This window comes from Tamandua tetradactyla, chromosome 25, assembly GCF_023851605.1.
Source record: "Tamandua tetradactyla isolate mTamTet1 chromosome 25, mTamTet1.pri, whole genome shotgun sequence".
NCBI classification, from domain to species: Eukaryota; Metazoa; Chordata; class Mammalia; order Pilosa; family Myrmecophagidae; genus Tamandua; species Tamandua tetradactyla.
The window spans coordinates 21,294,789-21,318,681 of NC_135351.1; the positions used below are offsets into that span (position 1 = coordinate 21,294,789).

General features: G+C 39.6%; 1 protein-coding gene across 9 annotated transcripts; it reads right to left on the reverse strand.

The window, feature by feature from the left end:
- Positions 1-229: 229 nt before the first annotated feature.
- Positions 230-23,754, reverse strand: TPMT (thiopurine S-methyltransferase). Of its 9 annotated transcripts, none has more exons than XM_077143453.1 (11): positions 23,676-23,750; positions 21,075-21,197; positions 18,055-18,135; positions 16,588-16,770; positions 14,808-14,900; positions 12,017-12,149; positions 9,472-9,524; positions 8,709-8,783; positions 3,403-3,488; positions 2,464-2,508; positions 230-1,501 (listed from the first exon to the last, which is right to left on the reverse strand). In XM_077143453.1, the coding sequence occupies exons 4-11, from the start codon at positions 16,725-16,727 to the stop codon at positions 1,386-1,388; spliced, it is 741 nt and encodes a 246-aa protein (XP_076999568.1). In that variant the 5' UTR covers positions 16,728-16,770; positions 18,055-18,135; positions 21,075-21,197; positions 23,676-23,750; the 3' UTR covers positions 230-1,385. The 9 variants fall into 9 exon arrangements, 8 of the variants coding, with proteins under 8 accessions (XP_076999568.1, XP_076999571.1, XP_076999565.1 ...); XR_013168598.1 differs by lacking the exon at positions 21,075-21,197 and adding an exon at positions 2,886-3,054 and having other exon boundaries at positions 1,436-1,501; positions 23,676-23,728; XM_077143456.1 differs by lacking the exon at positions 18,055-18,135.
- Positions 23,755-23,893: the final 139 nt, after the last annotated feature.

Consider the following 23,893-nt stretch of genomic DNA (forward strand, 5'->3'; position numbering starts at 1 on the left):
GATGAGAGGAACATATGGAATAAAAATAAATAATAGGGGGAACAAATGTTAAAATAGATTTAGTTTGAAATGCTAGTGATCAATGAAAGGGAGGGGTAAGGGGTATGGTGTGTATAAATTTTTTTTTTCTGTTTTCGTTTTATTTCTTTTTCTGAATAGATGCAAATGTTCCAAGAAATGATCATGAAGATGAATATGCAACTATGTGATGATATCGTGAATTACTGATTACATATGTAGAACGGAATGATCAAAAGAGGAATGTTTGCATTTGTTACGTGTTTTTTGGTATTTAAAAAAAAAATTAAAGGGACCCATTAATCCACCACCATTAATCCAGTATATATACACACACACACGCACAGCACACAAATAAAACATTTTTAATAAACTCACCATTCTATTAACACGAGCTAAACCATCACAACCTATTAGATATTAGGTAGTACTATTAAAAGGTAGTGTTTGATTTAATAAAATGTGAGTGTTAATGAAAAAGATTTGTTTTTTTCTTGCAGGCTGGATGCTAGGGGTCACATTTTCATTCTTTTTCCATGTGAGTATCCTGTTACTGCAGCACCATTTCCTGATTTTTTTTTTTTTTTTTTAATTTGGAAGTTCACAGACCAGGAATTGAACCCAGGTCTCCCACTTGGCAGGTTAAGAATTCTGCCACTGAACTACCCTTGCACTCGCATGAAAAACAAATTTGAATCTAAACTTTCATAGTGAATAATCATGAGTCTGGAGACACCATACTTCATGAGACTATCATTTAAACAAGATTAACCCATAGGAAACAAAAATCTTCCAAATTCAGGAGAAAGCTTAATTTAAAAACCTGTAAAATTTTTACAGTTTTGGGAAAACACTTGGTTCCATATAAATTAGTTCATTTAACTAAACTTTTAAAGTTGTTTCTTAATTATCTTACATATAAACTTTTTACCTAAGGAGACAAAATGTGAAAAGGGCTGCATAAGGAGTATTTATAGTAAAAATTATTTTATATAATTTCTTGACTATTTTCTTTTTACCGTGTACCATATTAAAATTTAATATGTCAATTTTTCTCTCCTGTATTTCTTTGCTATATGCTTTGCATTTCTCTTTTAAATATTAACTATACAAGCAATACATGCTCATGGTAAAAAATTTTTTATATTCTGTAATTAAAACAAACTAGTACAGTCTGCTTATACCACTAATTACACTTTCCTCTAAAAGACAGTCACTTAAAACATTTTATTATGTTGTTCTCTAAAAAGTTATATGCATTTTTGAACGAAGTTCTATGATGTAATTGGTAAATGATTTTTTTTAGTCTTTCATTATATTTTCATGCCTAAGCATGATTTTCAGTTGCTCAAAAACATGCTGATGTGCTAGACTTTGTCTACAAATAGATATAACTTTTCAAACATGTAGTCAATTCCCCAACTTTTATGACATTCTTTAAAAGCATCAACCTTCTCAAGACAATGAATATTGCATTTTGTGCCTGAAACAAGAAGAAAAGGTAAGTTAAAATCTTATGGCATTCCCTGAACCTGCCCATGCAAAAAAAATAAAAAAACCTTATGGCAAAAAATGGGGGGCAGGGCAAAAAAGTCTTATGGCAAATGAAATCAAAGGTTTCTAAAAATACTCCAAATGATTTTAGAACAGTTTGTAATGAACTATTTCTTTCATAAGTCTTTTTCCTTACAGTATTTTTTTAAATATATTTTTTATTTAAGAAAACAAACATACTTAGAGCCACCAAGAATGGATATCTTAGTTCGCTTAACCATAGGCATATTTAAATAAGTATCCATATAATCATTGTAAAACTTGTACTTGTGTAGTAAGTTTCATAAACCAATTTAAAATTAAGGCAACAAGGAATAAATCTACATATTCAGATAGCAAACTTCTTAAATTCTAAATATTAAACACTAACTTATATACCATTTGATTAGCTCCTTGCAGTATTTTTTTAATATTAATTTTTTATTAGAGAAGCTATAAGTTTACAGAAAAATCATGCAGAAAATACGTTCTGAAATACCCCCCACGTTAACACCTTGATTACTATGGCACCTTTGTTACAAGTGATGAAAAAATATAATTATAATTGTACTATTAATTATGGTCCATAATTTTCATTAGGGTTCACTGTTTCTGTTGTACAGTCTTATGGGTTGTTTTTTTTTTTCCTTTTTAATAAAAGGGGAGGAAATGTTAAAGGCAAATTTTCTGAACTCTGAACTGTTATTATCACTTATAACTCCCAAGAGCAAAATTATTAGAGCTTCTCTCTAGAAAAGTTCAAATGTTTTTAACAATAAGTATACAACTAAAAAGGTGGAGACTGTTTTCTTTTCTAGGATAAAATAATCTTCAATAAAATGGTCTTAAATTTTCTATACTTCTAGATATTAACAGTTAGCTAGCAGCTCAAAACAGTTATAGCAAACTTACCAAACAGCCTTTTAATTTCAGTGTCTGGAATATAGAATGGTGGGCCTGGGGAAAAGAAACACGTGGTAAAGAATAATTTCTAGAGCTCTTCCAATCCTAAAGAGAAACAGAGTCTCATGTCTCAGCTTATTCCCAAGTACCTAGGTGTACTTATTTTCTACACAACTTGATATCCAAGTAGTAGGATGTGACATCCCTCTTCTTTTCTTTTACATCTCATATCAAAGAAGTAAATTCCAAAGTAGTGAGCTGGCTTACTCAGGGGACGGCAATGTTACTTGTCCATCCCCAGCTTCGATGAACTAGCCAAGCCAGCCATGGCTGTTGGGAAGTGTGCAATACAGAATGCAATACCGGCACATGCTTTAGGGATTTCCTTTTATCTTCTGGGGAATTGATTTTCTAAGGTCCCCAGCACATACCTACACTCTACATCCTCCTCCCACTCTACTGCTGGACGTGCGCTTTCTAGGGAGCACCTTGATCTCCACACTGTCATGGTAACTGTCCAGCTTCGGCCCCTTTTCCAGAGCAGTATACTGAGTCACCACTCTCAGACGGAACCTGCTACTGTTTTGTTCCTTAGGATTCCTGTTCACAAATGGAATTTCAGTTAGATTAGTAGGTATCTACCTGCTTCGGAGTTATTAATTATGGACACTGGCTCTCATTTTTTAATGAGTTTCTAAGATCTGATTTAGTCATACAGAAATAAAATATGTACTAACACATGTAAAGAATGATAAAACAAGGCACTTGAAAAGAAGTTCAATTAAAAATTTAAAAAGGGGATTTTTTTACAAATTTAGAATAGAATTATCATCATGTATACAAGCAGTAGGCTTCCTAGTATGATAAATTAGAAGAAAACAATGCTGTGTCATAAAATTAAATCATCATTTTAAAAAGAGGCAACTAGAAAAAGAGAAGAAGCTTTACCTCCATGTTTAGTTGGATCATAAGAAACAACAGATGCGAGGTACTGGAACCCTTTTCTTGTTAGGGACAACATTATATCAACATAGCTAAAAAAGAACCCAAAAAGGAATATGTTATATTTCTCTACACAGGAACAGGTTGGAAGGGGTAAGAGGCACGGAAGGAAACCAGCACTTACTTTCATCTACATTATTTAGTTTAATTCTGATAACATTCATAAGAAGTGGATTCTTATTCTAAAAGTAAGAAATGTGTTCAGCAAATTATGTCATCAATTGGGAAATGGTAAAGATGGGATTCAAACTCAGGCCACTTGTAGAGACCACTAGACCAGAAGGCTTCACAGAAAGATGGGCAGAGGCTCCTTCCAAGCGTGGGGAGGACTCAGGGACGTGTTGACCTTGAACATGTACTTCCTGGAGGTTGACTGTGTCTCTGCATGCTCTAGGAGAGTGGTTCCCACACCTGGTGGTATAGTGAAGTCACCTGAGTCCTTGCTAAAAGAAAGGATGCTTGAACCCAGTTATGCATGCTCAAGCCCTATCCCCTGACCCCGTGGAGGTGAACTCATTTGAAGATCCTATGAAGAAGAGGCCAAGATGAATCAGGGTGGACCTTAATCCAATACTCCTGGAGCCCTTAAAAGCAAAGGAACTATGGGCACGGGAGTAGGACAGAGGAGAAGGAAGACAGCCTGTCACGTGACAGAGACAGAGACTGGGCTACAGCCGGCTGGCAGGCCACCACTGAAGTAGGCCTGCTGAGACCTTGATTTTGAACTTCTAACCCTGCAAAGGGTAAGACAATAAATCCCTGTTGTTTAAGCCACTCGGTCTGTGGTATTTGTTATAGCAGCCTCAGCAAACCGAAACAAGCTCAATCCCTGGGACTCCTATTCAGTAGGTTTGCTGTGGGGCCTGCAGTACTACACTTCCAATAAATACTGGGCACACCCCAGGGACACATGAGAGAGGCAGTCCTTTTTCTCTATCTGGTTGGTAGAGCTAAGATGAACAAGCAAAAATACAAAACAGTATGAAATTAAAATTCTAAGTGCGGGGCACCAGGTGCTGTAGGCCTGCCTCAGGGAGCAAGGCAGTCCATGTCCGCTTGGTCTGGGGTCCTGACCTGAACCTAAGGAAGGAGGCTCGTCACTGGACTGACCTGGAGCCAGGGCTGTGCCCAGTACAGGATGACGAGCTGAACCAATCAGATCACACCACTGGGAAATTAAGAGACCCAAATTCAATTTGGCTGTGGTGGTTGTATCCGAAGCTGGAACAGAAATGGAATAAGCAGAAGAAGCTGAGTGGGAAGGAGAGGAGACACAGAGAAGGTCAGAGACAGTGAGAGTCAGACAGACAAAAAAAAGGACAAACTGCCGAGCCCTGGGGGAGGAGCCTGGGCTCTTTGCATACCAGTTTCCACAGAGCCTGGCTGGACTGTGATTCCTGTCCTGAGTTCTGTGAGAAATTAGGGAGACCGTATAGTGTAGGGATTAGGAGTACAGGCTCTGGAAGATTCCTGAGCTCAAATCCCAGCTCTTCTATTTCCTGGCTGTGCCAGTTTGAAAGGATTATGCACCCTAGAAAAGCCATGTTTTAATCCTGTTCCAATCTGTGGGAGCAACTGTCTCTTTTTATCCCTATTCATTAGTGCATGTTGCACACTTGATTAAATTATCTCTACAGAGCCGTGACTCACCCAATTGTGGGTATTCACCTTGGATTAGAGGAGATGTGACCCCACCCATTCCAGGTGGGTCTTGATTAGTTTACTGGAATCCTTTAAAAGAGGAAACATTTTGGAGAAAGCTTCAGAATGATAAGATAGCCATGAGAACTACCAGGGCCCACACTGCCAGAGACCTCTGGAGATGAAGGAAAATACCCTTGAGGAAGCTTCATGAAACAGGAAGCCTGGAGAGAAAGCTAGCAGACGTCACCATGTTTGCCACATGCCTTTCCTGTTAAGAGAGAAACCCTGAACGTCATTGGCCTTCTTGAGCCAAAGTAGCTTTCCCTGATGCCTTTATTTGGATATTTTTATATACTTGCTTTAATTGGGACACTTTCATGGCCTTAAAACTATAAACTTCTAACTTATTAAATTGCCCCCTTTTAAATGCCATTCCAGTTCTGGTAAATCACATTCCGGCAGCTTACAAATTAGAAAACTGACTATATATGTCTGAACAAATTCTTCACATCTCTGTGCCTCAGTTTCCTCATCTGTAAAACTGGGGTAAGCCTAGCCCCCTCCTTACAGGTCTCCAATGAGAATTCTGAGTTAATACCCATCAAGTGCTTTGAATGTTGTCCAGCCCAGGGTAAGTGCTCCATGGAGGTTAGCTTTTGGTATTCTCTTTGCATCCCCAACATAAACTCTCCTCCTAAAACCTAGCTTGAGTGGGTTGCTCTTCCTTGCAAGCCAAAGACTCAGAACCAAATTTTCAAGCTGAAACCTTCATTTCTTGCAAAGGTTGTGATGCTGGGCCCCACCCTTCAGAAGAGGTAAAGGAGGCACTTGCTGTTTCCACGAAGGTGATCAGCCATACTGGTTTGGCAGGGTTTCCCATGACAGGTAGGCTTCAGTCCTTTTAGAATGCTTTGGTAGTTAGGTTCAGGTGTCAACTTGGCCAGGTGATGGTGCCTAGTTCTGTCACTGTGGATTTGAATCATTAGCTTGTATAACTCATCTATGGCTGATTACATCTGCAGTCACTAAGGGGAGAGCCTTCCTCAATGAATGATGTTTAATTTAATTCATGGGAAGTTTAAAAGAGAGAACTCAATGCAGCACACCCCAAGCATGCCTCATCTCAGCACTCACAGCTCGGCCCAGATCTCTGGAGATGCAGAAAGGAATCATCCTGGGGAAAGCTGCTGGAACCCAGAAGCCTGGAGAGAAGGCCAGCAGAGATGGGCTTGTGCCTTCTTGTGTAAGAGAGAACCTCAGATGAAAGTTAGCTGCCTTTCCTCTGAAGAACTATACGTTTTTAACAAAATAAATCCCCTTTTATTAAAAGCCAATCCATCTCTGGTGTGTTGCATTCTGGCAGGTCTGGCAGACTAGAACAATGTAGACTTTCTTTCTCAGCCAGTTTCTAAAAACCCAGAAAATGAGAGCGGTGTGTTAAGTGAGAGACTAGAAAGAGCAGAAAATGTTAATCACCACTTGCTCATGTGCAGTGCAAGCAGGAAGACACCCAGTACTAATGACTTACTACAAAGTAATCTATCCTTGAACTGGGCTCAAAGCAGTAGCCACAACGTTCTCAGATGTGCTTAGAGCTGTGACACCAGACACACACACACACACACACACACACACACACACACACACACACACACACACACATAGGGCTGGGACAGGTAAAAGAGATAAGAGTGGTGAAACTAGGGAAGACTGGAGGCTGTAGCAAAGCTAGAACTAGATTCTCTAAATAAAAACTGCGGAAAAGGCTTTGCTATTCTGTTAATCATAAATTAAATATACCTTCTATAGTTCAGATACTTAGATGGCCCTTATTTCTAAAGAGAAAGGAGGCAGAGATGGCTGGAAAACAGTGTATTTCCCTTGCTCTGAGACCAGCTTACTTTCATTCACTTATTCAACGAATATTTATTAAGCTCCTACTATGTACTAAAACATATTTTGCCAAGTGTTGGGGCGCTAAATGAACAAAATGTGCATGGCCTGCCCTTTCAATGTGCTTGCGTCAACACTGCCCTGTAGATTCTACCATGTAAACCAAACCATGTAAACCAAAGCCCCAGAAGGGACTAAGCTCAAAGAGGAGGATGAACATGCTGAGACAGCAGGAAACATCTGCAGATAGACACATTCAGCTGAATTCAAATTAGTATAAACAGGGCATTTCACTGAGACACAGAGGTCTCAGGTGATAGGTGAACTGATAAAGGAGACAGATGTCACAGAGGTAATGCAAAGCAGGTGATGGAAATGAGATGTGGGTTTCTAGGGGCAAAAATCTGGAAATATAAAAATTACAAGCACAGATACCATGCACATTTTGTTCAGTTGTCTCCAACACCCAGTAGGGTATGTATTTGGAATATAGTAGGAGCTTAATAAATATTTGTTGAATAAATGAGTGGCATTAACAGGAAAACAGAATCACCTGAAAGGAGAAAGTTTAAAAGAGAAAAGCAAAGCTGAGGGTGGTCTCTTAGAGATGGATGACTTTTAGCAGATAAAGAAGTTAAATGTTCCAAAAAAGAGATAAGGGAGGAACAGAGACAGAAAGAGAAGGGAAAATAGGAGTATGAATTATCATTATCACTGAAGGAAAATAAGATGTGGCATGGTCTAATTAAAAAGATTCAGCTTGGCAACAAGCCTTACTCAGGAAACAACTAAAAAATAATAAAAAATTTATTTCATTGATGCAACTTTTTGCCATGTGTTGAGTCTGCCTCCATATAATTAAATAATTCCATATTTATGTGGTGTACCCAAATATGTGAATGATATTATTTGAATTGGGAAGTACATAAAGGTGGCCACATTTTACTCAGTTTGCCTTCTCATATTTTAGTTTTATTTTCTAATAAATAAACAAGAATAGGAACAAGAATGGTCACCAAAAACCTCGATAACAAATGCTATGGCACTAATAATAGCTGCTATCTACACAGTACTTTAGAGTTGGCAAGGCACTTTTCACATGTCACTTCTTTTAATCCCTGCAATCACCCTTTGAGGTAATCTAATGTACGGATCATGAGTATTAGAACTTTGAAGCCAAACTCCCTGGGTTTGAATCTCAGCTCTGTCATGTATTAGTTGCTTAACTTTGAACAAGTAGCCTAATATCTTTGACCTCAGTCTGCTCATCTGTAAAATGGGATGATGGTAACATATACCTTACAGGGCTGTTAGGGGACTAGATATGGTTATCCATGTAAGTACTTTGACCAATACCAGGCACATGGCAAGTAGCCAACAAGTGTTACCTGGTACTGGTAGTAGAGCTGGCGATGGTGGTGTTAGGAGATAATATTCCAATTTTGAAGATGCATAAACTCAGGCTTAGAGAAGTTAAGTACTTTGACCAAGGCCACACACCCAGCAAGTGATGGAGCCCCAAATCTTGAACCAGATCCTCTGGAGGCAAATCCTTTACTTTTTAGACACCAAGCTGGTATTGGATGTAGGCCTCTTAATTGCAATTATAATAAACTATTTTCAACTAATCAAAGTCTAGTTAATTTTCTGAAACCCAGAAAAAAAGAGGCTTAAAAAAGGAATATCAGCATAATCAAAGAAAACAAATTGCATACCGTTCTTGATCACCTGGATTAACTGCAACTAAGGCTCCTCTATCCCAAATCCTGTCAAATTCGCCAATATTTACTCTACCAGAGAAAGAAAAAAAAAGTGCAACATTTTATGTAAGAAAAATCAAATCATTAACAAGAAGGACAGCTTTCCCCAAGGTGCCTGCTGTGCTGCGTCACAGTTAAGGGCCTGGGATCTCATTTGCTTCTGCATTTTTACAGAGTCTATAGGGATGAGCAGACATGGACGTGGGGAGCTGTCATCTCCTTTTAGGAGTCTGTGGCAGCAGCCTCCCCCTCTGAAACAACTTAGGGTCCTGAAGGAGAAAGAAAGGACAGTGTGTGATGACTCAGCTTCCCGCCCCTGGCTCAGGTATCAGGGACTTTCAGCTCATGTTCTTGCCTCGCTCTCCATCCTGTAGTTCATTTCTGTGGTAGGCCCAGGTGTGAGGTGGGAGACACTGTCCTGTGTTCCCTCCTCTCCCCTGCCTGCCTAGGGTCACAACAATGCTGTCATAGTTTGGGGGCTTCCAAAAGACAAATATATTAAGGATGCAGTAAAAGTAACTGCAGAATAAGACTCAAATCAGTGCTTTGTAGAGGCTACTGCAAGGAGATGGGAGTGGTGAAGGGATCCCCACCTCATCCTGCCCTGCCCTGCCCTACCCCGCCCTCCCCTCCACTCCACCCCATCCCACCCACCCCACCCCATGAAGCCCTCACAAGCTTTCATTTTTAAAAGTTCCCATGGGGAATTCAGTCCTACCTGGAAATATCAAAAATGCTGCAGCAGTACAATGAAATGTTCCCTGAAGAACTCTAATGAAAAAGTGGGAAAAAACATTCTAGTTAATTAGGAGAGACTTATATGGTCAAGGAAAGAAATGTGAGCCCCCGTGAAGCAAAGGTTTCAGAGAGAATGCATAGTAAACAAAGTAAATAATTGTACTGCACTTTAATGGCACCTTTTTCCCCCGCTAAACCTGTATAGGATTCTTTTGCGTCAACTCAAAGAGGAAAATCACTGACGAGCAGTTAGCTCTTCTCCCCTGTCAGAGCTTGTTAAAATTTTAGCAGTATTTATTTCAGAAGCCCTGATATTCCGACTCTGCTAAAGATAAATATATGTTGATATACTGAAGGTCAGATTTTTTACAAGTTATTCATGAAAAGTACAGTTGTGAGGACCCCTCTTCTCTCTCTTTCACTCATCTGGCTAATGAGAATGTACTGAGCACGGGACCGTCCTGGGTCCCAGATGATGAATGTGAACTTGCCACACTGCTGATGGCGAGGCCAGCCCAGCCAACCAGACAGGCAATGGGGCACAGCGACATCCCACACAGAACAGCCTGTACCATCAGGGATGCGTGGCCAAGAATTACGAGAACCTGAGGGGACAGAGCAGTAAGCTGCCCGGGAGTGTCGGAAAGGACCAACCTGGGATGGCCCAGGTGTGATGCACCTGCTAACACTGCGGGGCTGGTGGGGGGCCCTCCAGGGGGGGGTGCATGACATGGACACGGTCAAGTCCAGTGAGTGTGAGAAGTCTGGGAACTGGGGTAGGGGGTGTAGGGCAGCACAGGAGAGGTGCATTACGGAGTGAGATACAAGGGGTTCTTTTCTGAAATGAGGCACCAGCTAAGGTTTACAAATAGAGGTGGGAGGATCTTTGAAGACCAGTGTGGAAATATCATGACAGGCCTCCCAGGGACCATGGGCTTGGATTCAGGGAGAGTAGCCAAGAAGCTGCTGCCTGAGTTATCTCATCCAACCCCACAGGGGAGCGGAAGGGCCCTGGACCAGTGTGGCAGAAGAAGAGGGGGCCGACTCAAACAATCTTGTTTAAGAGGGACAAGGGCACCTCCGTGCTGTCTACCACACAGGTCCCTCTGCCACACAGGGACTCTTAGGTCCCTGCTTCCCAGCAAGCAGCCTGGGAAGCCAAACCAAGCTTCTGTGGCCATTGGCCCAGAACGGGCAGGACTGGATCACGGACTGACAGCCTGGCCCTCCCCACTCCATTACTACTCAGAATCCATCAGGGAGATCCAAGTATGCCCCCCCAACCAATCCCATAGGATGCCCCATTTCTGATCAGCCCGCCTCCAGCCTCCCCATGCCAACAGCCTCCCATCAGAGCACACCTGAGCCTTTCCTTTCGCCACTCTCAGGCTTTCCTACTCCCCTCCCTCTGCCGAATGCAAGTAGCTGACTCTGAAAAATAGCCTCCGTTTGTTTGCATTTGGGTGGTATTCCACCCAAATCCCACATTTATACCCGCTAGCTCATGAAGCAGCTCCACTGGTGCATTCAGATCACAAGGCAAAGACAACTCCCAAATCTATTATTTCCAACCCCGAAATCCATTCATCATTCCTCAAGTCCCTTAAACTCATCATCTCCAGAATAAAATTCATTTTCTGTGCTCTTCAACTTGCTTTTCCTTCATTCTCTACCATCCCGCCAGTCTTCGGAGCTGGAAATGTGAAATCACCATTCCCTAATTCCTGATCAGTTCATTACTACATCCCAAAGTGAGACTTCCTAACTGCTGCTTTAATCCACCTGGGCCTCTGCACACCCCCCACTCTCCTTGTTCAGGTCACTCCACTCTCTCCGGGACCATGGCCCACAGCCTCCGACCTTGTCTTTGTTACGAAGCTTGTGCCACTCAAATTTACCTCCCATGGGACCATAAAGGTGGTTTATTTAAAAAAAAAAAAAAAAAATCTGTCCATGCCATGCTGCTTCTCAAATCCTCATAGCTCTCGCCTTTCCCCCAAGCTTCAGGAGGCAGTCTCAGGCTGGGAGGCAACTCTGCTTCTGATTCCACAATGTCCTGTCATCACATTTGGCCCAGGTATTACACACAGCTTTCCCCACGCTTCTCTTCTCCCCTCAGCTAAGAGATTCTTTACGGCAGGGACCGGGTTATCTCTCTCTCTTCCATGTCTTATGCGGGGTTTGTCACAAGATCACAAGATAGGTTCTCAGAAAATGCTGGTTAATAAATGAAAAAGCAAACAAACAAAAACCAACATACAGGAGTACAGACAGGCTTTGACCTTGGGCTCTGTGTGTGTGTGTGTGCGTGTGTGTGTGTGTGTGTGTGCATTTATGCAGATATGCACGTCTCCATAGCTAGCTAGCATCTCCCTGTTAACTGTATATTTTTTAAGGCCTAGCTCCTTATACTCAGAAGTTATGGAGAATCTGTGTTGATGAGGGGTCCACCTGCAACTGGGATATGCTGAGAAAAACTTTTCTGGGGGTTATGGTAACAATTATGTAACAGAAATAAAACAAACCTTAAATACTTTGGTCCCAGGAATTTCGGCAATTGGTTCTACTGAGTAAGAAAGATTCTGCTCTGTGAAAAATTCTCGAATCCCAATTTCACTGATCTCCACACCAACTACGCTGTTTCCCCGGTCTGCAAACCTGCATAAAATTATACATTTATATTTAAAATTTTTATTGCATATACAGTATTAATTAAGGGTTCTGCCCCAATAAGCATACATTTTTTTTTAATTTAAAAGAATTTATATGCATCTAACTTCACGGGGTTTCACAGATCACGTAGGAAAGTAGAGCTATACAGTCTTAGACCTCATGTTATATGGAATTCCAAAAAATTGACTTGACCTTAGAAAAAAAATCAAGAATTTGGAAATTTATATCTTAAAAATGTTGATTTAATATACATGGAATTTGACTAGGAATTTCTGATTTGAAATCACCTTTAGATTACCTTTAGATTGCTTTTTAATCAGCACTGTCCATTAGAGCTTTTTACAGTGACGGAAATGTCTCTGTGCTGTGCAGTGTGGATGGCTATTGAGCCAATGTGATCCAAGAGATGTGGCTAGTGTGACTGAAGAACTGAATTTTTAGATTTCATTTTAATCAATTAAATTTGAATAGCCTCATACGGCAAGTAGTTGCTATATTGGAGCCCTCAGCTCTAGAATATTAGTATCCGCTTCCATGATAATCTTGTAATTTTCATTTACTTAAAATAAACACTGGACAAACATTTATTTTATTGCCATAATTGGCATTTTCCTGGTAAGTTTTATAACTACAGAATTTGAATTCTTGGGGTCTTGGACCCAAGAAAAAACAGCGTCAGTGGCACAAACAACCTGGTCATGGTAACAATTTTATGTCACATTAAATAAAAGCATATAGTTAGTTCTGCTGAAATGTAATATATCCTTTCCTAGAAATTACCTATGTAAAATCCTGCACTGATAAGACTTATGGGAAAAATGGAGTTGGGCATAAGATTCAAAAATTTTGTCAGTGACACATTAAAAAAAAAAAGGTAGGAACCTAAAAAAAATGGTAACACACTTTTACACATAATTTATGGTTAAGCAACAGATAAATACTATAACATGGCACTTTACTTTTAAAAAGACTTGACATTTCCTTGTGGAAGTGTGCACTGGAAGGGTTGCAGCTTGTGAGTTATTAAGAAGGGGTGGAAGGAGGAACCTGACATGAGATGGAATATTGACATGGCAGTTGTGGACAAACCTGGCTTATGGTTTACATGGGGTAAACTAAGGCAGCTAGGAGATGTTTGTGGTGTGTGGGTGTGCCATTTTGTGCATTCCTCTGGGGTTAAGTTCAGCTAGGTGCAATTTACTGCATTCACCTAATCTTCCACCCAGAAGCAAGTGCAAAATTCAAGAAATTCACACAATGCTCAAATTGTTCCCTAATATATCAATTGAGCTGGAACAAATTTGCATTTTCAAAGCAAGCATTATAGCAGAACTGCCAGTACCTGTTTATCTACACAAGAATATACACTTTCAAAGTGACCAGAGCATGAAATGTTTATAGTATAAAAACGCAATACACTAAAAACTTGTCTTGGGTGCATGGGTGGTTCAGTGGTAGAAGACTCGCCTACCTTGGAGGAGACCCAGGTTTGATTTTTTTGGGGGAGTGGTGCATGGTCCAAGAATCGAACCCGGGTCTCCCACATGGAAGGTGAGCATTCTACCACTGAACCACTCGTGTACCCCATACAGGAAATATTTCTTGTTTCCTGTTTTTTTTTTTTTTTGAAGTATAATAAAAACAAAATCTAAGATGTGAAGGTAAGAGTCCGGCCCTAAAATAAAACTTAGGGGAAAAAATTGCTTTTCATTTCTCTATATATTCTCTACATTGTTGAGATAGCAAAAAGAATCCTTTGAATTTTAGATATCAGATTTGATCAAGGAGTTCAAAATTATCTTATCCAAACCACCTATATAGATTTTTATTTCCATTTAACATACGGAAAAATGAAGCAGAGCCTACTATAGCCTGTCAGAGGCTGGATTTTTCTGAAATAGGTTGCCCTAAGTAAAAAAAAACCAAAAAAACTAATACTACCCTTTTTTTAAAATACATGCTTTTAGTTTTCTTTCTCGCATAATGACCAGAGTTCCCAAAATTTAAGATGATAAATTAATGGTATGTTTTGTGTTGTTCAGTATAGAAAGTGATTTCCAGGTTTGTTTCCTACTTTAGAAAACCCATAATAATAGTGGCTTGTTAATTAAAGTGAATTCATTTCATAGAGAATTACTCACAAGAAGAAATCCTAATACCTTCTCTGGTTTTATAACATGAGTCAGCATAACTAAAACACCTACATGCTAGTGGAGGGAGAGAGTGGAGCTGAATTGTGAACTAGATTAACTCCTTATACTGTCCTGCCAAAAAGACAGTATATATTATATTTTGCATCCTTCTGTCTTCATCTATTTCAAATATGTAAAATTAAGTTAAGATTCCTAAACCACCTACAAAAACCAAAGCACACAAAATTCTAGGAAATACAGGAGGGAACGCTGGGTTTTCCCCTCCATTGGTTCCAAACTAATTCTTTTTCTTCAAAATTCAATAAAGAAACACTTCTGTTACTTCTGCATGTCTTACTGTTTGAATATAATTATATACTCATATATAGTCTCCTGAAAGTAAAGAATTCCTGAGATTCCTGAGAATGGAATTTTTAATCTATATTTGATTAAATATTAACCAAAAGAAATTATCAGACAAGAAAGTATATTTATATGCATCTGTTCATACCATCTCATCTCAACTGCTTTTCCACAAAGAGGAAAAAATATCCTGAGTCCACTCTTGCCATTAAGAAAAGTATCCAAATGCTTCTTTAATAACCTGGGAAGAAAAAATGAAAAGGTTTTTTTTTTAATAAGCCCAAAGCACAGAGGAAAGGACTCTAATTTCATAATACCAGGTGCTTTTCATGCATTATCTTACTTAATATTCTCGATAACCTTAAAAACTAGGTAATAATTAAAATCTCCAATGTGTATATATATGAAGAAACAGGAAGGTTAAGTAACTTGCTCAAAGTTGCACAGCTAGTGAGTGATAAACCTAGGATGCTCTTGATTAGCGATTAAAATCTTAAAAAGATTTTTTTCTTGGGGAGGATGTTTTGAAAACTCTTGATTAGTTCCTTGAATGTATATATATATTTAAATGTTTTTCCATTGTGAAATATAACATACATACAAAAAAGCAATACATTTCAAGTACAGCAGATTTCAAAGTTTGGCATGAGTTATAGTTCCACAATTTCAGATTTTTCCTTCTAGCTGCTCCAAGATAGCAGAGACTAAAAGAAATATCAGTATAATGATTCAGCACTCATATTCATTTGTTAAGTCCCATCTTCTCTGTTAGAACTCCTCCTTCTCCTTTCCCCCTTCTCCCAATGTTTAAGGATTTGGGGGCTCCATTCTAATTCTTTTCATGTTGAAAAAACAGGTCAACAATACAGGATAGGGGGATGGAATTAGTTGATGTTCTGGAGAGGCAGCCCCTTCTGGGTTTCAGGACTTATCTGGCCTAGGAACCAGCTGGAGGTCATAGGTTTCTGGAAAATAAACTTAGTGCATGAAACTTTTGTAGAATCTCAGATACAGGTAGAATCTCAGATACAGCTCTAGGCATTCTTTAGGGTTAAATAGGAATGATGTTGGGGGTTGGCAAACTGTGGCTATTAGCAGTATCTAGCTGATGCTTGCACATGAGTAGCCTCTCAGCCACTGTGCTTTTTTGTGTGTGTGTGTGTGGTATCGGGTGGGATCCTCTGGAATCCTGAATATTTCAATACTCATTCTGTAAGTTTTCTGAATGTGTATTCAGAAATAGCTCGGAAGAGTTTTAACTGTTATAATTAGTTCCTCTCTGTAAAGACTTGGCTCCTGTAAGGCCATACACATGAGCGAAATAACCCATAGAGTGGGGTTCTGGAAGGAAGCCCTAACCACTCCTTGGTGAGCAAATGTAATTATGGCATCTCATGGGAAGTCAGGGTTGGAGGGCTGCCTGCAGGAACAAGGAAAGTCTGTACCAGCCCCTCTACTTAGCACTGGCCCCAGGATTTATTGTTGCTATGAAGACTTCTACTACCACTTTGCTCAACCACCTAGCTCCCTTATTCATTTCTCTCATTCTTCTTCCACCATATAGGTCATAATTGAACATTTGAGCATATGCTGTTAGAAAACAAAAGCCAAAACAACATCATAAATGTTGAATGAGCATCTGTTACACGTGTAAAGATGCATGATCTATACAAAGATACTTAATTCTTTTCACAGATAAGAAAAAAGAGGTATTTCACAAGCCTAAGTCACACCATTGTTTAAACATGGTGATAACAAGAAACACGGCCAATCAGAGTATGACATTCCACAGATGCATTCTGACTTCAGGGATGCTAAACTGTGGTGAAGAAAACTCATCAGTCAAATAATGGGTATCTACATCACTTCTATTTCCAAAGCCAGCTTCTAATGGAGCATTTCTCAGTTATATAACAAAACTTACTTACTGATGTCCTTGTTCCTGATGGAATGAAATGTTGCGCCTCACCCACTTCTCTTGCCATTCTTCCAGAGTTAGTACTCGATTTTTCTGTACCTCATTATCAGGGTACTCATTAATTTCCAGTAAAGTTCTTGTATCATTCATAGTTTTGTAGACACCTTTGCCTCACAAGCAGATATTTTCAAGTCTAAATGGGAAGCATCATTTAAGGGCATTACAATTCTATTCATGACTGAATGAAAACAACCACTACCTTTATCCTTAAGAGTATGGTTTTTAAAAATAGTTCAACATCTAAGGAAAAGTCATACAAAAAATTCTTTTCAGTGAGTCTGGTGGTGCAAATATACCTAATGTAGCACAATAGAATAGATCTTCAAATTGAATTATATCTTAACTTCAGAGTAGAGAGGTTTAAATTAATAGGGGAAGGTTTTAAAAAAACACACATTCCACACTTTATAACCTGTAAGCTTAGTTTTTTCTCTCCTGTAAATCTTTTTTTAAACATTTTTTTAAATTTATTGTGAAAGATAACACATACACGAAAAAGCAATAATTTTCCAAGTACATTTTAACAAGTAGTTATAAAACAGCTTTTAAAGTTTGGTATGGGTTACAGTTCCATGATTTTTCATTTTTTCTTCTAGCTGCTCCAAGACACTGGAGACCAAAGGAATATCAATATATTGATTCAGCAGTCATACTCATTTGTTAAATCCTATCTTCTCTATTATACTCTCCCTTCTCTCTCTTTTTTTCTTTTTTTTGTGAAAAACACATATGCAAGAAAAGCAATAAATTTCAAAGTACACTGCAACAATTAGTTGTAGAACAGATTTGAGAGTTTGGTATGGGTTACAATTCCACAATTTCAGGTTTTTATTTCTCGCTGCTCTGAGGTGCTGGAGAATGAAAGAAGTATCAATATACTGATTCAGTACTCATTCTCATTTGTTAAACCCAACCTTTTCTGTATAAATTCACCATCACCTTTGATCTTTCTTTCACTCTTTAAGGGTATTTGGACTATGTCCATTCTAACTTTTTCATATTGGAAGGGGCTGTTGATAACATGGGATGGGGGATAGAACTAGCTGATGTTCTGGAAAGGCTGGCCCCTCTGTATTTCAGGACTTACCTGGTCCAGGGGCCCATCTAGAGGTTGTAGTTTCTGGAAAGTTACCCTAGTGTATGGAATCTTCATAGAATCTTATATAACGCCCTAAGTATTCTTTAGGATTGGCAGGAATGGTTTTGGTTGGGGGTTGGCAAGTTATAATAGTAGCAATATCTAACTGAGCTGTGCAAGAGTGACCTCTGGAGTAACCTCTCAACTCAATTTGAACTCTCTCAGCCACTGATAACTTCTTTTTCCCCTTTCGGTCAGGACAGCATTGCTCATCCCATGGTGCTAGGGCAGACTCATCCCTGAGAGTCATCTCCCATGCCTCCAGGGAGACGTTCATACCTGGTTGTCATGTCCCATGTAGGTGGGGAAGGCAATGATTTCACTTGCAGAGTTGGGATTAGAGAGAGAGTGAGGCCACATCTGAGCAAAAAAAAAAAAAGAAAAGAAAAGAAAAGAAAAAAGGTCCTCTAGAGGTGACTCTTAGGCATATCTATAGGTAGGCTAAGCTTCTCCACTACACACATAAGCGTCACAAGAGCAAGCCTCAAGATCAAGGGCTTGGCCTATTGATTTGGGTGTCCCTAATTTTTGACATGAATCATTAATGTTTAAATTCTCTTAAAATGGTTAGATTTTCTTTTCATCAGTGTTATAATGCACACAGCTTAGAGTCAAATAGCTCAAGAACAAGACATCTTATGAAACAGCAATCTCCATTCCCAATGAGAAAGGTAAACGTCTCCAAACACTTATGTGAGACTTGGAATCTACCTCTGTATCTTAAAATAGCACGCTTGTTTGGCACTTTTTGGATTTTTAAATTTTAAGTCACATATATAGAAAATAAGTATTTAGCTCTTTTTCAACTCCCCAACACACACACACACACCATCCTTCTCATCTTTCCTACCATTTTGATATAACAACAGCTTTTTTCTCCTTTACTAAATATTTGGAGTGCATTTACTATGACTAGGTACATGCTTTTCACAGTTAAGCCACGTAGTATTCTTGATTACCTTTTCTTTCCTATGTAACATTTCCCCTCTGTAGTTTGTAACTGTCATGCTTTTCATTTATTTAGATTTCTATTTACTTATCACTAGCTCAACTCTAAGCTCTGCTATTTGGCCACTTTTCCTATTAACATACAGTGTTCCTACTCTCTTCAATCATCAGATAGTCTATCAATGTCAATTTCTTGAAGAAGACCCCTGGGGCCTTCTGACTTGGCTGTACTGTACTTCTGGTATACAGCTAGTATTCTGGGATTTCTTTATCATGCTCCTGATACTGAGCAAAAGCGGTGGATTCTTTTCCCTAGGTGCTCAAATGATTAATTCCTGAGACAAGGGGGTTTCAAAGAAAAAGTCTGTTGCTAGTTAGAAGCAGAGCACACAGCCTATGGTCCAAAAATATGTCTCCCCGAACTGCAGTACTTCTGACAGTTTTATAGAATCAAAAGATGGGCAGGTTTAGGATAATGAGCACAGTGGCTCCAGATGACGTAATTAGAGGTGATCGAACTATTGACTATGTGCAGATGGATTACATGTTTAGTCACAGAACATATGTATGAAAATGGCAGCCTTAGTACGATGATGGGCATTGAGTTTTAGTATTATAATGAGGGATACTACCGCCCTTGTCAGGCCGGCCCACTTTGGTGAGATCCAGTCCGGGTTTTCAAGATAACTTTGGATTTGGGTTGGGTTAGTTCTGGGCTGACCCAAGACCCTTCATTAATCAACATTAGGGGCTGTTGAAAAACTGGATAAATGGTTACAAGTGAAGGTTAGTCACAAGGGTTTTATGATCACAAGGGCACAAGAAAAGGGTACACAACCATTATCAGGGATCAAGGCAGCTGGATGACAATGTATTTCCCTACATTAACTACAATATACGAGAGAGCAAAAAGGAATATCTATATAATCATCCCTTAAGTCCTAATTCCTCAGTTAGGACTCTGGTTTTCTCTCTTCTCTTTTGCTGAATCTCCTGTTTCTTTTATCCCATGCTTTCCTCTTTTCTTTTTGGATATCACCCTTAGGTTGATGACACAACTCCAGCAGCTTCTTGGGAAAGGGTGAATGTGACTGAGCATGTATGAAAATGTGTTTGTACTACTCCCTCTACTTGATTTATAGTTCTGCTAGGTATATTATTCTTGGTTAGAAACCATTTCCCAAAAAATTGAAAGGAATTGTCTCATTATCTTCTCACTTCCAGGAATACTGCTTAAGTCCGAAGACATTTTCTAAGTGACATCCCGCCCTGCTCCCTGCCACTGGAAGCTTTTCTTTGTTCTTAAGTTATTGCATCCTCATGATGCTATGCCTTATTTTGGGTCTATTTCCATCCATTTGGCTGAGTTCATTTAATATGGAAGCGCATGTCTTTAAATTCTGGACAGATTCTTGAAGCTGCACTTTCTGTTGGTCTGTTTTGGCCTCAATCTTTCAAATTAGAGATTTTCTTCAAATGCCTAGTGATTCTTCTTATCTGATCATATTTACTCATACGCTCCCAAAAGCTGATTAGAAATTTAAATATATAGGGACTTTTTGCCTGTAAACCTCACTGAAGGATTATTTGAGTGGATTGCATATGGAAAAGTAACTGAGAAATTAGGATTTAAAGGAAGATTATGATTTCTGAATTATATAGATACTCATTTTTTACTTCCTGGCATATTAGAGTAGATACAAGAAAATACCTAGCGTCTCTGAACTGTAATCCAGCTGCCTTGATCTCTGATAACGATTGTATACAGACGTTATCTTGTGCCTTTGTGGTTGTAAAAACCTGTGACTGACTATTACTTGTACCCATTTTATCTGTTTTTTGACTTTACAGTCTTGTGATCACTAAAGACAGCCCTTAATGTTGATTAATGAATGGTCTTGGGTCAGCCCAGAACTAACTTACCCCAAATACAAAGCTATCTTGGTAACCTAAACTGGAGCCACCAAAATGGGTCCACCTGTTTTAAGCTATAGATTTTAACCTATAAATCACCAATATCTCATTATAAAACTAAAATTCACACCCATCATCATATGAAGGTTGCCATTTCCTTATATTCGGTCTGTGACTAAGTATGTAATCCATTTGTACATGCCCAATAAATCAGGTCACCTCTAATTACATCATCGGGGGCCACTGTGCTTATTATCCTAAATCTGCCCATCTTTTAAGACCGTAAAACTATCAGAATTACTGTAGTTCAGGGAGACAAATTTTGGGGCCTATAGGCCATGTGATCTCTTGATTCACACCTATCAATAAACGCTTTCTCTTCAAAACCCTGAGGTCTCAGGAATTGGTCATTTGAGCTCACCGGGCAAAGAACTCACCGCTTTTCGATGGGTAGCAGAAGCCCAGAGGTCGTTTTCTTTATTTTCTTTGGGCTGATCAGACTTAACATGGAAGGATCTTCCAATTCTTGTGTTAAGAATTGCATTCTTGGGGCGACTGATCTATAACCACAAGAGAAAAGGAAGACAGAGGTGGGGGAAGGTCGCAGTATTCAGTTTGCTTATGATTAATTAATCCCCATATTTTCAATCTGGCACGCCCACTCCCAATTGTGCATTGGATCTTCCCAGTCCAGTGACTCTGCAATGACTAAAGCCCCAGAGCTCTGCTGGTGTGGGGAGTGGCTGCCAGGAGCTGAGAAAGAGAGATGACGATTTAGCCTTTTTGGAACCAGACTCCCAAGCAATTCTCCTAGTTTCAGCCACACCCTTTCATCTCTTAGGGCTATCTGGTATGGAAAATTCTTGAGGCTCTGGAAGATAATATAATGGAAATTGTGGTTACTGATTGGTTTTCTCCATTGAGGGTTTAGAATTCAGCTTTCTTAAATCTGCTAAATCCTTATCACTTGCCTTCTAACTTCCAAATGTTTATTGCTGCTGTTTCCTATCCCATCCTTATAATCCTAATGGCTTATGTCTTTCTTTTGCATGGAAAATGCATGCAAAAATAACAGAGAAAAACCCACTAAACATAACTACAAATATATCCAAATGAATGAGGAAAATGTGCTCTCAATGTCAATATTACAATATTAACAATATAACACTATTCTATGAGCATTTCCCCTAAATCATTAAACTAATGTAGTTTCATTATACTAGCATATTATGATTGGTGGATCTAGAGTTAGTGATTCATCCATGAGAAGAGCAAACACAAAGGAGGTATTCAAGAAACGTTCTCATTTTGTTGCAAAATTTGGTTTCATTTTCTTTAGGACTTTAGGGGATGGCTCCTGTTTTGAAATTGGGAAAATAAATGTACTTATCTCAGCAAACATTAAGTTCACCAACAGGGAGTAAATTAAAATTACAATTTCAGACCCCTGAACCAAACACCTTTTCCATGTATCTATGAGTCCCCTGATTTGATATAGCCTCCATTAAATGATAGCTTAAATTAACAGTATAGCTAAATCAGAATAGCATCATGAAACACAACAATCATTTGGTAGGTTCTCATCCTGTACTCAACTTGTTGCATATCCCTTTCTGAAGAAAGAAAAAGTTTTCTTCTAATAACAAGATAAAAAAGTAAATTCAAAGAATTAGGAAAGGCAAGTTTCCCAATTTACCACTGTTGACACAAGGAAATAAAACATGAACTAGGATGGTTGCCCGACTTCTCAGGCTGTTTGCGTGCTCTCTACACCAACCTATTATTTTTGTTATGTTTCTGCTTTATTTTATTTTCCAGCATTATTTCCTTATTTAAACATTTTAAACTGTATAATATAACACATATATAAAGCAAAGAAAGAAAAAAGCAATAGTTTTCAAAGCACCCTTCAACAAGTAGTTACAGGACAGACCCCAGAGTTTGTCATGGGCTACCATACCATCATCTCAGATTTTTCCTTCTAGAATACAGGAGGCTAGAAGGTATAAATTTTTTGTTTTATCACAATCCACTTTTTTTTCCTTTTTGTGAGAAACAGCATATATACCCAAAAAAAGCAATAAATTTCAAAGCACATTGCAACAATTAGTTGTAGAACAGATTTCAGAGTTTGGTATGGGTTACAATTGCACAATTTTAGGTTTTTATTTCTAGCTGCTCTAAGATTCTGGAGACTAAAAGAAGTATCAATTTAATGATTCAGCAGTCATATTCCTTTGTTAAATCCTACTTTCTCTGTATAACTCCACCATCACCTTTGATCTTTCTATCCCAGCCTTAAGAGGTATTTGGTCTATGGCCATTCTAACTTTTCCATGTTGGAAGGGGCTGTCAATAATATCGGGTAGGGGGATGGAACTTGTTGATGTTCTGGAGAAGAGGCTGGGCCCTCTAGATTTCAGGACTTATCTCGTCCAGGGGCCCATCTGGAGGTTGTAGGTTTCTGGAAAGTTACTCTAGTGCATGGAACCTTTGCAGAATCTTATATATAATCCCCCAAGTGTTCTTTAGGATTGGCTGGAATGGTTTTGGTTGGGGTTTGGCAAGTTATGATAGGTTCTGCTTTATTTTTAAATTGTGTTAAACTGAGGAGTTACTTATCAAATGCACAAATCTTAGGGAACTTTTTGCGAATGCATACCTCTGTATAATGAATTTTTTTGCAAATGACCCCCCCCCCCCCAACGAAAGGCTAGAATCTTTGCGGCATACCCACTCTCCATCCCGCTCCCGATGCCCTCGCTGGAAAATACTTATTCTAGCAGACACTTCTCTTTTCCTAAAAATCATTCCCACACAACAATGCTTTGGGAGCAGTTTAAATCCTGGATTTCAAAAGATCAGTGTACCGTCCTCCATTATTCCCAGTTCCCGCTTCACCATTTCAGGATGAGGACTGTGAGGCTGTCGATGCTCGTCAGGAAGCCCATCTCCCGGAATCCTGTCACAAGCTCACCCGCTCCTAGAAAGCCGCTCCATCTCACACCCGCACCTCCTCGACGTCCTGGGAAACTCACCTCTCCAGGAGCCCGCTGCCTGCCGCTACCTCCGTCTCAGACCAGCCAGCAGACGCCGGGAGATCGCCACGCCCCCGACTCCTCCCCGCCCCCCGCCCCCGGCCCGCCCCACCCCGCGGCGCGCAGACCCCGCCCCCTCCCTGGGCGCCCCGGCTTGCGCAGCGGCGGAAATGGCGAGGGCGGGGCGAGCGCGGCGGCGAAGGCGAAGGCGGGGCCCC